We start from the raw sequence: 19825 nt of genomic DNA on the forward strand, positions 1-19825 counted from the left end.
TCTGCAATTGACGTATCCATATGTTCACCTGTCCTAACCCATTGAATGGTCAATATTGAAGAATCCACTAAATAGCAACCATTTTCCTGTGGTCTGCAAAATACTAACAAATGATGTTGCACATCACGATGGCCAAAAAAGATGGAGATTCCATAAAGCTGACTGAACTAAATATAAAACAATTGCAGCAATTGATGAACAAATAATCACCACTCAGCCCATAGACAATGCTACAGCTCATGTCACAAACCAAATTTTAATAGCAGCTGAAGCTGCAGTTCCTCGGTCATCTGGAAAATACCATAAACATGACACAGCATGGTGGACTGAAGAATGCAGTATGGCCAAAAGAGAGAAGGACAAAGCTTGGAATCTCTTCCGAAAATATCCCATTTTCATCAATCTCATAAATTTTAAAAAAGCCAGAGCCAAAGCTAGATATCTCCAGCGTAAAAGTAGAAAGGAATCATGGATACGTTTCGCCTCAACAGTTAACAAAAATACAGATACCTGTGTCATATTGAACAAAATCAGAAAACTAAATGGGAAATTTCTTTCAGTTCCAACTCCACTAATAATATGGAATGGACAGGAGATAACCAACCCCAAGGAAATCGCAAACTTACTGGCAACTACTTTTGCAAATATATTAGCAGTATCGGCATATACTCCATCTTTTCAGAAAACTAAAACTGTAGCTGAAAAATACAGACTAAATTTTAAAACCATCCAACCAACAACTCCCATATAACCAACCTTTCAACATAGAAGAATTGCAAAAAGCTATGGCTAAGTCTAGGAAAAGTGCAGCAGGACTTGATGGAGTTCATTATGAAATGATTCAACAACTTAATCAAAAATCTCTAAAGGCATTGCTTATGCTATACAATAGAATTTATATGGTAAACTACTATCCAAATTCCTGGCTTCACTCCCTTATAATTGCCTTACCAAAACCTGGCAAAGATCATACGATCTCTACAAATTATCGACCAATAGCGCTAACAAGTTGCCTTGGGAAAATCCTCGAGAAAATGGTGAACAACAAATTAACCTGGTTTCTGGAAACATATAACGTACTTAACATAACTCAATACGGATTTCGTAAAAACAGATCATCTCTGGACCCCATGATAAAAGCAGAAGCAAATATCCGCAATGCTTTTCTAAGGAATGAGCATCTAATAATGATCAGTCTTGATATAGAAAAGGCCTTTGATACTACCTGGCGATACAGCATTCTTAAAGATCTCCACAGTATCAGTTTGCGAGGAAACTTACCACTCTTGGTAAAAAATTTTCTGAAAGTTAGAACCTTCCAGGTAAAATACCAAAACAATCTGTCAAAAATATACACACAGGAAGAAGGAGTACCCCAAGGCTCAGTGCTGAGTGCAACCTTATTTGTCATCAAAATAAACTATATTATAAAAGACCTGCCAAAAACAGTTGAAACATTCCTTTATGCAGATGATGTTACTATCTCGTGCCATTCACAAAACATGAACATGATAGAAAGACAATTACAAAGCGCAGTGAACAAAATAGAATTGTGGACTAAAAACAATGGCTACAGATTATTAGAACAAAAAACAATAGCCGTACATAGAAAATGAAAAATGCACCCAGATCCAGAAATAAAACTAGAAAACCAGCTGATACCTCTAGCAAATAGTATACGTTTCCTTGGCCTGATTCTTGACAAAAAACGTAACTTTTTGGAACACATCAAATAGCTCCGAACAACCTGTCAAAAAAAAAACTAAATATTCTCAGAGTTCTTTCTGCAATGAAGTGGGGAGCCGATCGGTTCACACTTCTTCACCTATACCATGCTATAATCATATCAAGACTAGACTGTGGAGCCCCTGTGTATAGTTCGTGTAGACCAAGTGTCATCAAATGGCTCGATTCCATACATCATAGTGCCTTACGAATCTCTTTAGGTGCATACAGAACATCACCAGTACAAAGCTTATATGCAGAGACTCATGAGCCCTCATTATTTCTCCGGAGGCAAATGCTGCTATTAAACTATGCAATTAAAATCTGAAGTCTTCCTCACCATCCTACTTGGCAGTATCTTTTCAATCCACAGTGGGAAATCATCTACAGCAATAAACCCACAGTAAATAAACCAGCCGGAATACGACTAAAAGAAACAATCTTAAAAAGGGGGCTAAGCTTTGAAAATGTACATGAGGATAATAACATAAGTATTCCACCATGGCACACTTTCACGCCAAACTGTGACACTTATTTTCAACAATGGGGAAAAAGCACTCTGGCAAATGTCAACATAAAACAGATGCATGCAGCCCACGCATCACAGTTCTCGGAATACCTTCATATATATCTAGACGGCTCTAAAACAGACACCAAAGTTGGTGCTGCAGTGGTCTTTCCACACACTGTTCTCTCACAACAACTTCCAAACCAATGCAGTAGCTATTCTGCTGAACTATTCGCCCTACAAATGGCCTTAAAATTCATAGCTTCTTCCCCTCTTCTAAAACATCTCATTTACACAGATTCATTGAGTGCAATACATGCTCTCCAACAAAGACAGACCTCCATCACATCCCATTCTCTATCAGATACAAGCTCACCTTGTGAAACTTAAAAGCAAAATGAGGCAAGTAAAATTCTGTTGGATCCTAGGACATACAGGCATTGAAGGTAATGAAAGAGCTGATCGAGCAGCAAAGAATCCTACAAACACAAACCAAAGGCTTTGCAAAGTTCCATATACCGATTACAGACCAATCATAAAACAGTTTCTCCACAATCAGTGGTCACAAATGTGGCAAAATGAATCAAACAATAAACTGTTTCAAATAAAACATGAGCTACAGCCATGGAAATCGAGTCTTTGCAAGAATCGGCATGAAGAAGTCATTATATCCAGACTACACATTGGATATACACATCTTACGCACAATTATTTATTCACCAAAGCAAATCCTCCAGAATGCCTTCACTGTTCTTGTCAACTCACTGTAAAACATTTCCTTATAGAATGTCCACAATACCACATGGCGTGACAATCAGCCTTCCATCTCCCTATAAATTTACAAGATTCTCTGACCTTATCACAAATCCTAGGCGATAACTCCAACATTGAAAATATATTTACTTATTTAAAATTAATAGGATATTTTGACCAGATATAAATCATATTTAAGAAATATAAACGTCCTTATCACTAAACATTAATAGATAGGGCCAATATGGCCAAAGTTGCTTTTGCGCCAAAAAACCAACAACAACCAACCAACCACTGCAGTCACCTTTATGAAAGCAAAAACCCTTCCCTTTACCACTGATGGTAGTTAAATATTTATGTAAATCCCACATCAGTATACTGTGATCATTGCCACCTAATGGTTCCTTTATCTGCAAATTCTTAATGCATGAATAATCACTGCTGATAATCAGATCAAGAGTATTAGTTCCTGTAGTTGCCTTTGGAACTAGCTGCTGTAGAAAACAATCATCCAGTTAATCCACAAAAGTGTTGCTAGTGTGCAAGTGACCAATTCACAATTTCCAGTCAGTATCTGTGAAGTTAAAATCTCCCATTATAAGACAACCTGATTTTCTTGCCCACTCTATTTCTTGTTCACTGTTATTTATCAGTCATTAGGCTTATAACACACTTCTACCCTCATTTTTGCTTTCCCAGTGCTTATGTCACACCAAACTGACTGAACATTGCACTGTCCACCAGTGTCAACTGGTTGCACTGCTTTAGATTTAGCTTCTTAACTAACAGCATGCATAACCCTCCTCTCTTCCTATCCTTTCTGTACACACTCTACATTCCTTATATCTGTTTGACACAACATCTTTGATATTCCAACAATATCTGCCTTTGATGTCTTGACCACCACTTTAAATTTATTTCCTATACTCCTAGCATCAGTGTTCATGCAAATATACATGCACTTGTTCTTACTCTTAGTTACCCTAACAGAGCCCATGCCTTTACTTGTTTTATGATAATTCTGGGGAGGTCTTGAAATCCTCAGTAACCTGCTTTCCAGTCTGCTGCTCATTCCAATAGAAGCAGTGCAAGGATCACTTCCACCTCTCCCTGCGGCTACTCTTAATCCATTAGTCTGTGATTCCCCCCACTCAAGCTAGCAGTTTTCTGACCTACCTAACCATTACCTCGATAGCATCAGCAAATATTCTTGCACTCTTTCTATCTAAGTGTATCCCATCCCTGTAGAAACAATCTTTCCTGTTAACAACCTCATACACGGAGAAAAATTCTACGCCATGAGCCTTGCATAATCTCTCCTAGGCCAAATTGAGTGACAAAGATCTCATATGCTTCCTCCTATGGTGTCTGGGCAGAATTTCAGACACTTTCAAATTTAACCCTAACTCGCGAATGAATACAATAAATAGTATTCGTTTAAGAATTTTCTTTTTTATTTTTCTTGAGGTACTGCTAAAAATAACATTCAGTTTAAAACTTGTGAAAATATTAATTTATTCATAGTTTGTCATATGCTTCCAAATAGACCAACTGTAAAGTGATGAGAAGCCAGTAAGCTTTTATAGCCACTGTCCTGAGGGTGTGAGAAATTTTTAAATGTATTTGGATTTGCCTTTATGGTGATGCTAAATGATTTAAAAAAAAAAAAAAATTAGCAATTCTTCTAGTCTAAAGGCTGGGTCAAACTGAATAAAGTAAATAAACTTGGGCACCATGGATAGCAATATTTATTTCTAAGGTTTAAACATATATGCCCAAGCCCAGGTGGTTGAAAACTTAGTCCTTGGTCTTTTCATATAATGATCTACCTTATGGAAACTGAGTACAGGTATAGTGTACAATTTTTACTTGGGAGTGAGTGGGGGTAAGAGAATGAAAGTATCATGAGAAATGTTGCAAATACTGAATTAATTGCTCGTATACCAGTACACAAAGTCAACTAAAAATAATTGTCCAAGTTGAAATCACTCTTATGCCACATATATAATTATATTCTGAATTAACTAAAAAATAATCATCTCTGCATAATAAGCAGTAAGTTTGACTTCCAAATTAAAACCAATGACAACAAACATATTGGACTAAAACAATTTTACTGTACAAAAAAAAAAAAAAAAAAAAAAAAGTGATAATGTATGTGTGAGATTTTAACTTTTCATTTATCACATAATAACAACAATGCAAAAAATTGTTTTTTGACCTTAATGGAATAAAAATTTGCATAGGATTTTATTGACTAAAGTAAATCTTTCAACCTTCACTGCTCACTAATCTTTAATACATCACTATTTATTGTGTGGCCTCCTATTTAAGTATTAAAATTTTTCATTTTAAGGCATGCCAGTTCGCCCACTCGAAGACATTCGAAGGCTAGAATGTTGCTCGTATACTAAAGTTATTTATTATACAGATAAGTCACTTACACCTTTCCTTTGTGTCATTCCTAAAAGGTAAGGCTCTCTTAATTTTGGTTATTTTATTTGTTTTTTTTGTACCACTTTCTGTATTCCCAGTTCTCTACATTTCAGCAACTGAAGTCTTTCTATTCATTCTTTTTTATTGATTGGTGATTAGATAAATAACTGCCTTCGGGCTGTATCTTTTCATTGAATGAGCAGCCATATTTAGTTCAGTATACAGTATATCTGAAAATTCTGATTTTATTTTCAATAGAAACAGTTGAATTTCCTAAAGTTGCTTGAAAGTCAAGCAAAGGTATGTTTCCCCAATATCTTTGAGGAGAGTTGTTGAGTTGGGTTTTTTAAGGTTAGCATGAAGTGGAATTTAAGATGATGGGACAGTATATTATGTCTGTAAATTGCATATATTTGAGGTTGGTTTGTGGGGACATTAGTGAAAAAATCTTCCATCTCCACCTGAGACCACATAACTACAGTCCTAGGTGAAAAAAATTGTAAGGAATTCCTTTGGTCTGCAGTATAGATTCATGCATCAGGTTGGCTCTTCAGAAATATTGCAGTTCATGGATCAAATGTTCCAGTTTTTGAATGTAAATAATTTAATACAATATCAGAAATTAATAATTGTTTGTATTAGTTTTTTTTTCTGTAAGTAATATTTTTTTTACTAAATTAAGAAGTTTGATAGTATGAACCAGAGCTGTAATGCTCAATATGTTCTACGTTGATATCAATATTTGTAAAATAATAAGAGAAGTTTACCTCAATATAATACGTAATATAATACTTATTATACTTTCCAGCAATTAAAATGAAAAAAATCGCAAATCTTACATTACAGTGAAAAATAAAAAATAATTAAAACTCAATTGAACACAATTAAAATATTAAAACACAAATAGTAATATTAAAAAAATATTTTATTTCTGTCCCATATGTTGAACAGTGGCACAAACAGCTTAACAGATTTTTTTAAAGATACCGAATTTAATATTGTGGCCAGGCCACAATATTAAATTACATATTAACGACGAACCACCGATGAAAATAGAAGAAGCGCTATACAAATCAATCTTTTTAAAAATGTTTTTCGCCGCTGGAGAAGATACTGAAGGACTTTTGATGGTTTCTTCACTCCAAACAAATGTTGAAAACAAAATTATCAGCCGGAAGAAGAAAACAAGTGATTACTGTATGTATTTTTCTTAAGATAAAGTCATAATATGCATAGCACAATTGTATGTATATTATTTACAAAAACATTGTTCAAAATCTGTATATATTTTAATTTAATTTTACATTAAATGTTTAATGATTTTTCTTTCTTTCTTTTTTTTTTCTCCCTCAGACTTCTTGTTAGCAGACACTCCTCTCTAACAGACACATTCTCATTCCCCATGGCTGTCCGTTAAAGGGAAGTTTCACTGTAGTTATTTTAAAATAGCGAGGAAGACTACTTTTTCTTTTTATATTTTTCTTTAGATTTCAATAGTTTTAAAATTTCTTCTCCTTCGAAGAGTTTAAAAAGTTTTTTTTAAATTTCTGAACAGGACATGTTTTCTTACACCGTAAGTTTCACTTCTAAATTTTCTATTAAAAGACTGTTTCTCTCTTTCCTCCAAGCAGTTTTCATTAAGCTGATAACTCTTTCTGATGAAGCATCTGAATGTGGAATGCCTAATATGGAGCTTACAATTTGAGACAAATTATTTGTCTCCAGAAATTTTGAGAAAAATTGCACCAATTTTTTTTACAACACGCATTTTATTTTCTTCGTTACTCAAGTGATGAACAAAATGCCTTTGGACTTTCTCATTTTTCTCTTGTTATTAGAATTAATTTTTAACACATCCATTAGATTCCAATAAGAATTAATTAAAAAGATGTAAAATTAATAAATTAACAATTTTTTCCTCTTTTATCAGGACAAATGATGGTATTACCAGAAAGCAGGACTTGAAGTTCTAAATCGGGATGGTTGGCTACCCTGTTTCCAGGCCTCTGTAAAACAAAGTGAAAATGATTCTTGTACTGCTACTTCAAATAGTAGCAATGTAAAAATCATTTTCACCTCTCCTTGCAGCTCTAGTTAATCTTTTATTCTCTTTACCCCCCCCATCCAAAACTAGCAGTTTTCCAATCTGCTTATCACTGTCTCGATATTATCAGCAAATATTCTTGCCCTCCTGTTTAAGTATATCCCATCCCCATAAAAAGTCTCTCCAGTTAACAAGCACAGACCATGCTGAGAAAAATTCTACCCCATGAGCCTTGCACATTCTCTCCAGGGGCAAATTGATTGACAATATTCTCAACATGTATTCCCTCCTGTCATGTCTGGGCAGAATTAAAAATGCTTTAAATTTCATTCCTAACTTGGGAATCTTTCCCAACGTTGCCCTATACTTTTTAAGCAAGTTCTCAGATCTCCTACTCTTAATATTATTAGTGCCAGCCCAGTATGTACAACTGTATTCACTTTTTGTGCTCTTAAAAGTTTATCTGCTCTAGAACGTCACTTCTTTTGCCCCCTGGCAGACATACCCTGGTCGTATTTCACCTGTTATTGTACGATATGTTTCCCATCTCCCCTGATAATAGAGATTCACTGACAATAACTATCTCCTGTGGGATATGCACATTCTGCCTTGGGAATTGCTGCTCTGTTGCCTGATGTGCAATTGTGAGCTTGTGCATTGAGTTGGGTAGCTGAGAGCTTGATGGGCTCCCAATTTAATTTTTTCAAGGGCTTCCACTCTACCTGTCAAGCTCTCAATGCTTATCAGAACACTAGTTGGTGCCTTATCAGAACACACACACAAAGACAAGCCCTTTGGCTGTTTTATGTTCTGTCCAGAAAGGTCTGTGAACAATGCACAATTAGTACATTACGTTAGTTCATGATTCGTAGTTTAACTGATAGTTACTTGCTTTAGTTTTTTTTCCCTCTGCTGCAATCCTGTTGCTTTCCTGCTCTACTCTGGGGCATGATTTCCATTTAAATTCAATTTAATTTGACAATACTACTTAAGCTAATATACATATATATGTGTGTGTGAATGCAATAATATGTATTATGTTATCAAGTTTAGGTTATGTGTCACAATATCAAGTTTACACTATATCTTATGCTGCCAAATTTAGTATTTTAATTACAATTTAGTATGTTAATTGAATCAGAAAGGTGGCAAAATTTTCCAAAAAACACTTGTCCATTCCTGGGAGCTTAAAACTCTTTATATGCACAGTTTCAAACCTCAAACCCAAGTTCCAAATAAATAGTCAATTTGGTAGAACAATAATAGAGGCTACAGATGAATTTGACAGAATACAGTAGAAAGATTTTATTAGTGTCTATTTTATTATTTATTATTTTATTTTATTATTATAGAAGATCAAAAAGAGGAGATTCCAAATTACCAGATTTCTGATGGGGAATATCAGAGTAGATACGTAGACGTACCAGCTTTGTAACAAAAGGAATCGTTCAGCAAATAATCGGACAACTGAGCTGAACAGTAGTCGAATAAGCCACTAATTGGGATTCTGTCAGAAAAAGTATTTGAAGGACTTTAAGTGGAGATGGAAGTCATTGAGATTGGAACTGAGACCACATATATTTGTGAAATGAATGAGGAAGTGTTTAGGAAGTTTAGATCTTTTTGCAGATGTTTGTTCTATTGGTTTGACTATTCATGACTATTCAGTAGTAGAGAAAAGGTGGGGAGGGCACATTGTATAAAATAATGAAATTTTTGGTTGTGGTATACACAGCAAGAATATGCCTAGCAACTTGAAGTAACATGGTCTCGACAATCTCTGAATAGATGCAGCGAGATTTGCATCATCTGATCCAGATGCCTCTTGAAGAGTTTGGTTCAGTTTGGTGGATTATATAGCAGCTGCCCTGCAAACAGTTTGAGTTGTACCCTCAAAGTAAGGAAGCTTGGATCTTGCCATGTGCCCATCATAACCTCAAAAAAGATTAATCATACTGTATGATGGAAGAGAAAGGGGGGTGCCAGAGTTTTGCTTTGGAGAGTAAACATGGATTTTGCCACTTTAAGCCTCCAATAAGCAAAATGGTGGTATTGCACCAGTTGAGTCATCTACCACCTATTATTGCTAGTAACATGAAGGGGCATCATTCCTCTGTGTGATGTGGACTCCACCCCTCGATCCCTGCTTATGTTTGTTTGTTTGTTATTTGGTTTTTAGGAGCATTAGCAAATAAGGCCATATTGCTCCAGGGATATGCGGTAGTCATTCCCTGACCTGGCGCCTCCGTAGCCAGGTGGGAAGGAGCAGCAGTGCGTAGCACACGCTTCTTGATTAGACCGGGGTTCGAGCCCGTCACCACCAAATACGGAGGATGCGGAAAGGTTAAGGAATGACCGCCGCATATCCTGGAGCAATATGGCCTTAGTTGCTAATGCTCCTAAAAACCAAACAACAACAACAACAACATTCCCTGACCTTTCTGTATTTGGTGGTCACGGGCTCGAACCCCCGTCTAATCAAGAAGCATGTGCTACGCACTGCTGCTCCTCCTCACCAGGCTACGGAGGTGCCCCCCTGCTTATATTGGTTCACCTAGTTCATCTGCAGTTTGCTAGGTACCATATTGTGGGAGTTGCACATTGGGGTTATACACAAAATTACTAAAGTCCCACCATTGTAAAGGTGCAAGCAGGATTTGGTTACCGTAGAACAACCTGGTTTCACCGAAATTTGGTCCACTTGACTCAAGTCATCAAATATCAATTTCATCAGCATTTTAGGTTCCCAGGTAGCCCATGCTTATCATGCCTGAAAGAATGTCTCTGACAACCTCGAGAACTATTATTTGAAAAGTTATTTGATAATGATTTTTTTTTTTAAGTTCAGTAGAACAAGATGATTTATGCACTCTTGAGAGGTTTATTGTAATGGGATTTTGTCTACAAAATGACAGTCTTGATAATCTTGTTTTTTTTTTTTTTTTATCCATTCTTTTATTGCTACTAGCTAAACTTTTTATTGCTTGAACACATGCAATATAATTTAATATATTATAAAGATGCAAACTAATATATATATATATATTTTTTTTTTTTTTTTTTAATATGAAAAGGATTTTTTCTTTCTTTGCAGAATTGGTGAGGTCACACTTAAAGACTTCAAAATGTTGTTTGATAGGCCAGGTCACTTCCGTTTCCATTTCAAAACCCAAGATTCAGAATTTGGAATGGTGAAAGAAGAGGTAAATTTTATATATATATATATATATATATATATATATTGCAAGCTTTACTTTGGAGTTACTTTTTTTTGGTGATTAACCTGCAATATGTCTGTTCGGTTTAGTCATTTGGGAGAGCATGGAGCAGTTTTCTGTCCTGTGAATATTTCTCATTTCATTTCCTAGCATTCAGTAAATAAAATATCATGCACATAATAGTAGTTACATTTTAAAAAATGTTACTTTAGTAAACTGAATTTTCCAAACTCAGTTTACTGTAGTAGTAGTAGTAATAGTGGCATGTGATGCAAGAAAGCAAGTGTATGCAGCATCAACCAAAAGAAAAAAAAAAAAAAAAATTAAAAAACAATTCCCTCTAAATGTTTGTCCAGTTCCTCCTTAAATTTATTTAACCTGTCAACTTTCACAACGACAGATGGAAATTTGTTCCAGCAATTAACCACCCACTGGCTAAAGGCAAATTTTCGCACATCTATTCAACATCTGTCCTTCCTCAATTACAATTTATGCACCCTTAGGTTCATAATCTGAACAAGTGGAAGAATCCCATCAGAATTCAGCATGCTCAACCCATTCAAGTCCTTATACACCTCAGTCAGATCACCTTGTAGGTGCCTAGTCTCCAGCTGCTGCAATTTGCAGAACTTAAGCAAGCCTCTCCTGGTAAGAGGATCCCTTCATTCCCCTCACCAATCTTGTTGCCCTTCTCTGTACATGCTCAAGCAAATCTACATCCTTCTTAAAATGAGGCGTTCAGACCTGCACGCAGAACTCAAGGCATGGCCTTATACAGAGGGACAATCACCTCCTTTTCCCTGCTAGCAAAATTCCTGTATATCATTGACAACACCCCATGACCTGCCCTGGCAGCCTGTCTGCATTGCTCAGAAAACTTCATATCTGACTGCACAATTACTCCCAGGTCTTTTTCATTTTCTACCACCTTAAGTGTAGTATCACACAGTTGGTACGTTTCTCTGGGGTTACCCATATGCAGTACTTTGCATTTTTCAATGTTAAACTTCAGTTGCCACTTCTCAGCCCATCTGCCCAAATTTTCTAGATACTGTTGCAGTAACACATTGCCATTATTGTCATTAACAACCTTTCCAACCTTTATATCATCTGCAAACTTGGACATTAAACCAGATATACCTTTATCAATATCATTGACAAATATACAAAACAACAGTGGACCCAACACCCAACCCTGTGGGACTCCACTGATTACACATTGACTGCACCCATCCTTTTATCCATTGTGCCAACTTACCCTTAATACCATTCTCCAATTCACCCACATTTGTACAGTTAGTCTTAAATTTTCTGTTTATACTCCAGTACAACAACCAAGTCAGTATAGTTTACAATAAATCGTCAATACAAATATTTATCGTATTTAGTAGTCACGGGGTTGAACCCAGGTCCACTCAAGGAACGCGTGCTATGCACTCTCGCTCCTGACCACTCGGCTACGTCAGGCCTCCATGTGCAACAGTGTCAAAAGCTTTCCTGAAATCCAAGTATGTGATATCAAAATTATTTTTTGCATCCAGTTCCTTTGTAACCACATCATAATAACCAATAAAATTTGTCAGACAAGACTTTCCCTTAACAAATCCATGCTTTGTCTGAATTATTGCTGCAGTCTTGTCTAGATGATCCTGCAATACATCTTTAACCAGTGACTCCATTATTTTACCCGGAACCGAAGTTGAACTAACTGGTCTGTAATTAATCGTGTCACCCTTCAATTCCCCTATGTGAATTATGGACAAATTTGCACATCTCCAGTCCGTAGGGACCTCCCCAGAGTCCAAGGATGCTCTCATAATTATGGCTAAGGGTTTGCTTACTTCCCTTGCTGCCTCTTTTAATATAACTGTATAGATCCCATCCACCCCAGGTACCTTTTTCTTCAACAATTTCTCCTCCACTTTGTTCTCAGTTATTACAAAATCATTAAACACCCTGTTACAATTTGATAACCTTGTGGCATTTTCAAACCTTAATAACTCCTCGTGTGAATATAGGTGCAAAATACTCATTCAGTTTGTTTGCTATCTGAGCAGGATCATCAACAGTTGAACCATCGATATCAAGTGGACCAATCAGAATCATCCCCCTTCCTTTTAGAGTTTATATAAGTAAAGAAATTCTTGCTGTTTTTGTTAATCTCCTTTTCCAAAGATTTCTTGTAATCTGACTTCGCCTGCCTAGCCTCCTTTGTGTTTTGATTACAGACTAGCTTATATATATATCATAGGCTTCTGTGTCGCTTGATAATTTATATGCATCCCATGCATTTTTCTTCTCTGCCATGAGTCTCATTAGTTCATTTGACAACCATTTAGGCCTAAACCTTGAACAATATTTCTTAAGTAAGCTGAGTTTCATGCTGCTTTTTTTTTTTTTTTTTGTTTCAACTTTGAACAGCTATAGAAAGCTATTTGAGGTTTTCCTACATGGGCACAAATCCTGTTGACTGCATCATTTCAAATATGTATGCATTTCCTTGTTTCTCATATTTTAAAAATTGTCTGTGCAGTAGAAATAATTGCCAGGTTCAAGGTTGGTTCAGTTGACTTAGCAGTGTTAAGGCATTGATAAATCAGTCTTGTCTTTATTTTTAATAAATTAAAAATAAAGACATTTTAATTAGTCATGTCTTTATTTTTAATAAATTAAAAATAAAGACATGACTGATTAAAAAATAAAGATTGATTAAAATTGATTTAAAAAAAAAATAAAGACAATTTAATTCATTAAATTTGTCATTTGAAAGTTAATGTCCTGATAAAGGTTGTATAATTTTCAATTTTCCAAGGTCAACTTTAGCATTAGTAGTGGCAAATGATGCAAGAAAACAAGCTTATACAGAATCAGCAAAAAAAAAAAAAAAAAACCTCACCTATCCATCCTATCCAAACTCCTCCAATAGTTTCTCTAATTCTTCTTTGAATTTATTCACTCTATCTACTTCCACAACAATGGAAGCTTTTTTCCAACAATCAACCACCTATTGACTGAAGGCAAACTTCCACACATTTATTCTTCAACCATCCTTCCTCAGTTTGAATTTGTCCCCTCATGTGCATAGTCTGAGAAAGAGGAAGAATCCCATCAGCATTGAGTTTGCTCAAGCCATTCAATGCCTTAAACACCTCAATCAGATTACCTTGCAGGTGCCTACTCTCCAGACACTGTAATTTGCAGAACTGAAGCCTTTCATGGTAAGAGCACCCCTTGGTTTCCTTTTCCAGTCTCATTGCCCTTTTTTGTACCCATTCCTGCAGCTCCACATACTTCCTAAAATGAGGTCTCCAAACCTGTATGCTGTACTCAAGATGTGGCCTGACCATTGGCTTGTACAATGGTATAATCACCTCCTTATCCCTGCTAGCAAAAGTTCTGTATATAGTTGACAAAATTGCATGAGCTGTCCTGGCAGCCTGACTGCACGATTTCCTCCCGGTCCTTTTCATTTTCCCCTACCTGAGTGTAGTACTACACAGTTAGTATGTTACTTACATAATGTCTTTACACACATACAGACCATAACACTTGCATAGAGATTTTTTTTCAAAGTAAAATGTGATTATTGGGACAGAACTTTCAGGATCACAGGCTGAGAGTTGCCATGGCGCCAGACTCATGCGTTGGCAGTATATCTTCCATATGCATATACATAGTGATTTGTTTATGTATTGATATATTAATAAATGTATAGCATAAATAAAGAAAAAATTTTATACCTTTTTTGTTTATTGAAGAAAAAATGCAGAAAAACAAATACTTTCACCAAATATAAGTAAAATTCATCATAACAACTACTGATGTGAGTGATAATTCATTGTCTACAAAGTAGATAAATGACATGCAATAAAGTTTTAAATTAACATACAATTTCACCATAACAAACTTATTCAATATTGAAATCACAATGTTCCCATTTTCTCGGTATGAAATGGTCTTTTTTATGTACTTTTAAAAAAAATCAGTTTTTTTTTTTTTTTTTTCTCTCATATTTCATTTTGCATATTTCTGCTCTTACACTCTGTTAGAAAGCAGTCAAAGAATTTTTCAGTTGCAGCAGTTCTTGAGCATAGATGCATCCATGAAAACTGTATTTGATGTATCTAGCGCATCCACAAAAACTGTATTTGATGGATCAGAATCAGCTTATTTCTCCCCTTCTGCTTCATTTTCCATGTTTCAAAGACAAGCACAATTCCTTCTCTGTGAGTTCCCATTTTTTGAGTGTGTTGCAGTCTCCCTCCATGTATCTTCTGTACAATTCTTCGTCTATGTTTTCATGCCCATCCTTTTTGAAAATCCCTCAGAAATTTTAGACAACAGCAGTGAGGCTGGACATAAAACAGTTCTGGATTTTTTCAGGTTTAAGTAGTGTCCATGCATTGGACAGGGGAGATGAATTACATCAAGCAGCACAATGGATGTTTTAAGTTTTGGTGCACTATTGAATCTCTCATCAAAATTACGATGGTAATGGTGTTTTAAATTTGTAATCATTTCTTGACCTAATAGTTGTATGAAGCTGGTTGTGTTTGGGGAAAGAATTTCCATTGCTTATGTCTTCAGTTTTGTGGGATGTGTAATAATCTAGCAAGAGACATACCTTACTCTTTTGTTTAGTCATGCCCTTGTTGAATTGTATGAGCCATTCTAAATATAGAAGAGGGCAACCAGGTGCTGCAGTTAGATGCATATTTCAATGGTATTAACTGCACTCCACGCAGGCATACTGGGTTGGCTGATTAATGATGGGCAGCTTTCTCTTATTCATTCCTGTCCAGTTGCACACAGTGAGGACTGTAATTCTTTTTTTTTTTTTTTAATTTTGCTGCAGATGGTGTTTCTTTTCCAAACATGAGACCACCATCTGGGAGGGACAATAATAGACTCCCACTTCGTTGCAATTATAGATTTCCTCTGCTTTGTAGTACTCATGATTGTTAGGCCAAACATTGCATAGCCAATGCTCCACTGCCTCCTTGTCGTGGGTTTGATTTTCACCATTGATTTTTTTTTTTTTTTTTTTTTTTTTTTTTAATGAATCATCCAGCGCTGACACCACTGATGAATCCATTGTTGGTTAAACATTCCTTGCACATCCAGTTGCTTAGCCAAAACTTCTGCATTTTTTGAGAAGTGGCCCAGAAATTGGAGTGCTAAGGGCACAGCGGACTTGGGTTTACCAATGAAATGGGGCTTTGTCAACACCATCTTTGGTTGATTCTTTGTTGCGAATTGCCCAGATTAGCATTTCCTGTAAATTGATCAGTCATTGCTTCCTGATTTGTTTCGATTTGCAACAGGACACTTGCGGAAATTGTAATATTCCATACTTTGTCATTTCATTTTGCTAAAGCTACTGGCCAAGTCTTTGATAATAGTGACTTGTTCTCTAAGAGTTAAGTCCTTCTGTTTTTGGAACATCAGCACCTCTGTAGCCAGGTGGGAAGGAGCAGCAGTGCGTAGCACATTCTTCTTGATTAGACCGGGGTTCGAGCCCGAAATATGGAGGATGTGGAAAGGTCAGGGAATGACCACCGCATATTCCCGGAGCAGTATGGCCTTAGTTGCTAATGCTTCTAAAAACCAAATAACTAACTAACTAACTTGGGACATCATTGGGTAAAAATAATGTTTAACATATGTTTTAACTTAATTAATTAATAGAGCTTCTTAATGTACCGTTATTTTGAAATTTGACTTAAATAAAATAATAGCAAAGCTTAAATGACGGTACTCACCTTAAATAATTCTACTTCTCTCTCTCTCTCTCTCTCTCAGGGTAATTCAGAATTTTTTTTGCCAGATGTGCTATAAGCCTCAGGCTTCCTTGCACCATATGGCTAATAATAATAATCCACTTAGTTGTATGGTGTTTAAGGCAAAGTTATGGAAATTCAATTAAGTTGCATAGAAATGGAATCTAAAAATATAGTAATTATTAAAAACCTGTAATTAAAATTTTCCCAAAGAAAGTAGTAGTGCACCACCTCATCCCCTGGTTGTCCTATATAAATTGTTGAAACTGTGAAGAACTAATAAATGAAGCCAGTAGTCATAACAGATGACTTAGCATTAGTAGAGGCATATGATGCAAGAAAGCAAGCTTATGCAGCATCAGCCAAAAAAAAAAAACACTTCCACTTCACCCCTCCGTTCGTTTGAAATACCTGTCCAGTTGAGCCTTAAATTTATTTAGGCTATCAACTTCCACAACAAGGGATGGAAGTCTGTTTCACCAACCAACTACCTGCTGGCTATAGGCAAATTTCCACACATCTATCCTACATCTGTCTTTCCTCAATCTGAATTTATGCCCTCTCAGGTGATTATTCTGAGCAAGAGGAAGAATCCCATTGGCATTGAGCATGCTCAAACCATTCAAGGCTTTATACACTTCTATCAGATCACCTCGCCAGTGCCTAGTCTCCAGACACTGTAATTTGCAGAACTTAAGCCTTTCTTCGTAAGAGCAACCCTTTGTTCCATTCACTAATCTTGTTGCCCTTCTTGTTAAAATCATCAATATTATTTATAAATACAGAAAACAATGGACCCAGCACTAAACCCTCCACTAATAACATTAGTCCATGATGAGCAGTGTCCATTGATTACCACTCTGTCTTCTCTCCCTCAACCACCCCTTTATCCATAGCAGCAATTTGATTCCAGTGCCACACTGCTCCAATTTGTGCAGCAGTCTTCCATGTGCAACAGTATCAAAAGTCTTTCTAAGATCCAAGTATATAATATCAAAGTTATTCCCTGCATCCAGTTCTTTTGTGACTGCATCATAGTATCTAATCAAATTGGTCAGGCAAGACTTTCCTTTAACAAAACCATGCTGTGTCCGAGCTATAACTGAAGTCTTGTCCAGATGATCCTGCAGTGCTTCTTTAACCAGTGCCTCCATTAATTTTCCGGGAACAGAAGTTAAACTCACAGGTCTATAATTACTTGTGTCAGCCTTTGATCCTCCTTTGTGAATTGTCATTTGCACATCTCCAGTCTATGGGTATCTCCCCCTGAGTCAAAGGAAGCTCTCATAATTATGGCTAAGGGTTTGCTTACTTTCTTTGCTGCCTCCTTTAATATAATGTCATAATAATGTCTTCGGTTGGCAATATTAAGAGACAAAAGGGATTGTACATTTAAAGAAATCATATTATTATTGCCAACCGACGGTGTTATTATGAAAGTCATCCGCTATGACAATTGGTTTCAATTATTAGTTCTTCGTAGTTTAAACAATTTATATAGGACAACTAGGGAATAAGTTAGTGCACTTCTTCTTCTTTTGGGAAAATTTTAATTACAGGTTTAGCATTAGTGATGGCACATGATGCAAGAAAGCAAGCTTACATAGCATTAGCAAAAAAAAAAAATTCTAATTTTACCCATCCACTCACTCCAAATGCTTGTCTAGTTCTGCCTTGAATCTATTTAAGCTATCAACTTCTACGACAGATGTATGTATGTTCCAGCAATCAACCACCCGCTGGCTAAAGGCAAACTTCCACACATCTATCCTACAACTGTCTTTCCTCAATTTCAATTTATGCCCTCTCAGGTGATTATTCTGAGCAAGAGGAAGAATCCCATCAGCATTGAGCATGCTCAAACCATTCAACACTTTATACACCTCAATCAGATCACCTCGTAGGTGCCTGGTCTCCAGACACCGTAATTTGCAAAACTTAAGCCTTTCTTCTTAAGTGGAACCCTTTCTTCCATTCACTAATCTTGTTGCCCTTCTCTGCACTCACTCCAGCAGTTCTACATCCTTCCTAAAATGAAGCCTCCAGACCTGTATACAGTATTCAAGATGTGGGCTGACCATTGCCTTATACAAGGGGATAATCACCTCCTCATCCCTGCTAGAAAAATTCCTGTATATCATTGACATGACACCATGAGCTACTCTTACAGACTATTTGCACTGCTCAGAAAACTTCATAGTTGATACGTTACTTTGGGGTTACTGCTTTCCATATGCAGTACTTTACATTTGTCAATATTAAACTTCAGTTGCCACCTCTAAGCCCATCTGCTCAACTTTTCAAGATCCTGTTGGAGCAGTGTACTGTCATTAGCAACCCTGCCAACCTTCGTATCGTCTGCAGACTTGGATGTTTAGCCTGATATACCATAATCAGTATCATTAATAAATACAGAGAATAACAGTGGACCCAACACTGAACCCTTTAGGGACTCCACTAATAATATTAGTCCCCAAAGAGCAGTGTCCATTGATTACCACTCTCTGTTTTCTCCCACTCAACCATCCCTTTATCCATAGCTGCAATTTGCCTCCAGTGCCTCACTGCTCCAATTTGTGCAGCAGTCTTCCATGTGCAACAGTATCAAAAGCCTTTGTAAGATCCAAATATATGATATCAAAGTTATTCCCTGCATCCAGTTCCTTTGTGACCACATCATAGTATCCAATCAAATTGGTTAGACAAGACTTCCTCTTAACAAAACCATGCTGTGTCCGAGCTATAACTGAAGTCTGGTCTAGATGATCCTGCAGTGCTTCTTTAACCAGTGCCTCCATGAATTTCCTTGAACAGAAGTTAAACTAACAGGTCTGTAATTACTTGTGTTGCCCTTTGATTTTCCTTTGTGAATTGGGGTCACATTTGCACATTTTCAGTCCATGGGTACCTCCCCCGAGGCCAAAGTAGCTGTCATAAATATGGCTTAGGGTTTCAGGAGGCAGCAAACTCCTTTGCTGCCTCCTTTAATATAACTGGATAGATCCCATCCACTCCAGATGCCTTTCTGATGTTTATCTTCAACAATTTCTCCTCCACTTTGCTCTCAGTTATTACAAAATCATCTAGCTCACTGCCAGAGTTTAATTCAGCTCTTGCATTCCCCTCCCTGAATAATCCTCATGTGTGAATGTAGATGCAAAGGTTTTTAATAATCCCTATTAAAAAATTCCATTGCACAGAAATGGAATTTTTAAATTCCATTTCTGTGCAACTTAATTGAATTTCCATAACTTTGCCTTAAACACCATACAACTAAGCATATTATTGAGGTGAGTACCATCAGTTAAGCTTTGCAATTATTCTCTTTAAGTCAAATATGTTTTAACTTATGCAATCAGTG

The 19825-nt window shown here is 36.4% G+C and overlaps 1 protein-coding gene across 3 annotated transcripts in view; it reads left to right on the forward strand.

The window, feature by feature from the left end:
• Positions 1-19825, forward strand: part of LOC150080050 (dixin-like) — a 391642-nt gene that overhangs the window by 356226 nt on the left and 15591 nt on the right. For 2 of the 3 annotated variants that reach the window (XM_090381957.1, XM_090381956.1), the window contains 2 exons: positions 5343-5457; positions 10561-10669. In XM_090381957.1, coding sequence (XP_090238083.1) covers positions 5343-5457; positions 10561-10669 — 224 coding nt within the window. The remainder of the gene's footprint in view (positions 1-5342; positions 5458-10560; positions 10670-19825) is intronic. The other variant, XM_090381958.1, reaches the window with a different exon arrangement.

This window comes from Mastigoproctus giganteus, chromosome 9 (assembly GCF_048544385.1).
Source record: "Mastigoproctus giganteus isolate SK-2022 chromosome 9, ASM4854438v1, whole genome shotgun sequence".
Lineage (NCBI taxonomy): Eukaryota > Metazoa > Arthropoda > Arachnida > Uropygi > Thelyphonidae > Mastigoproctus > Mastigoproctus giganteus.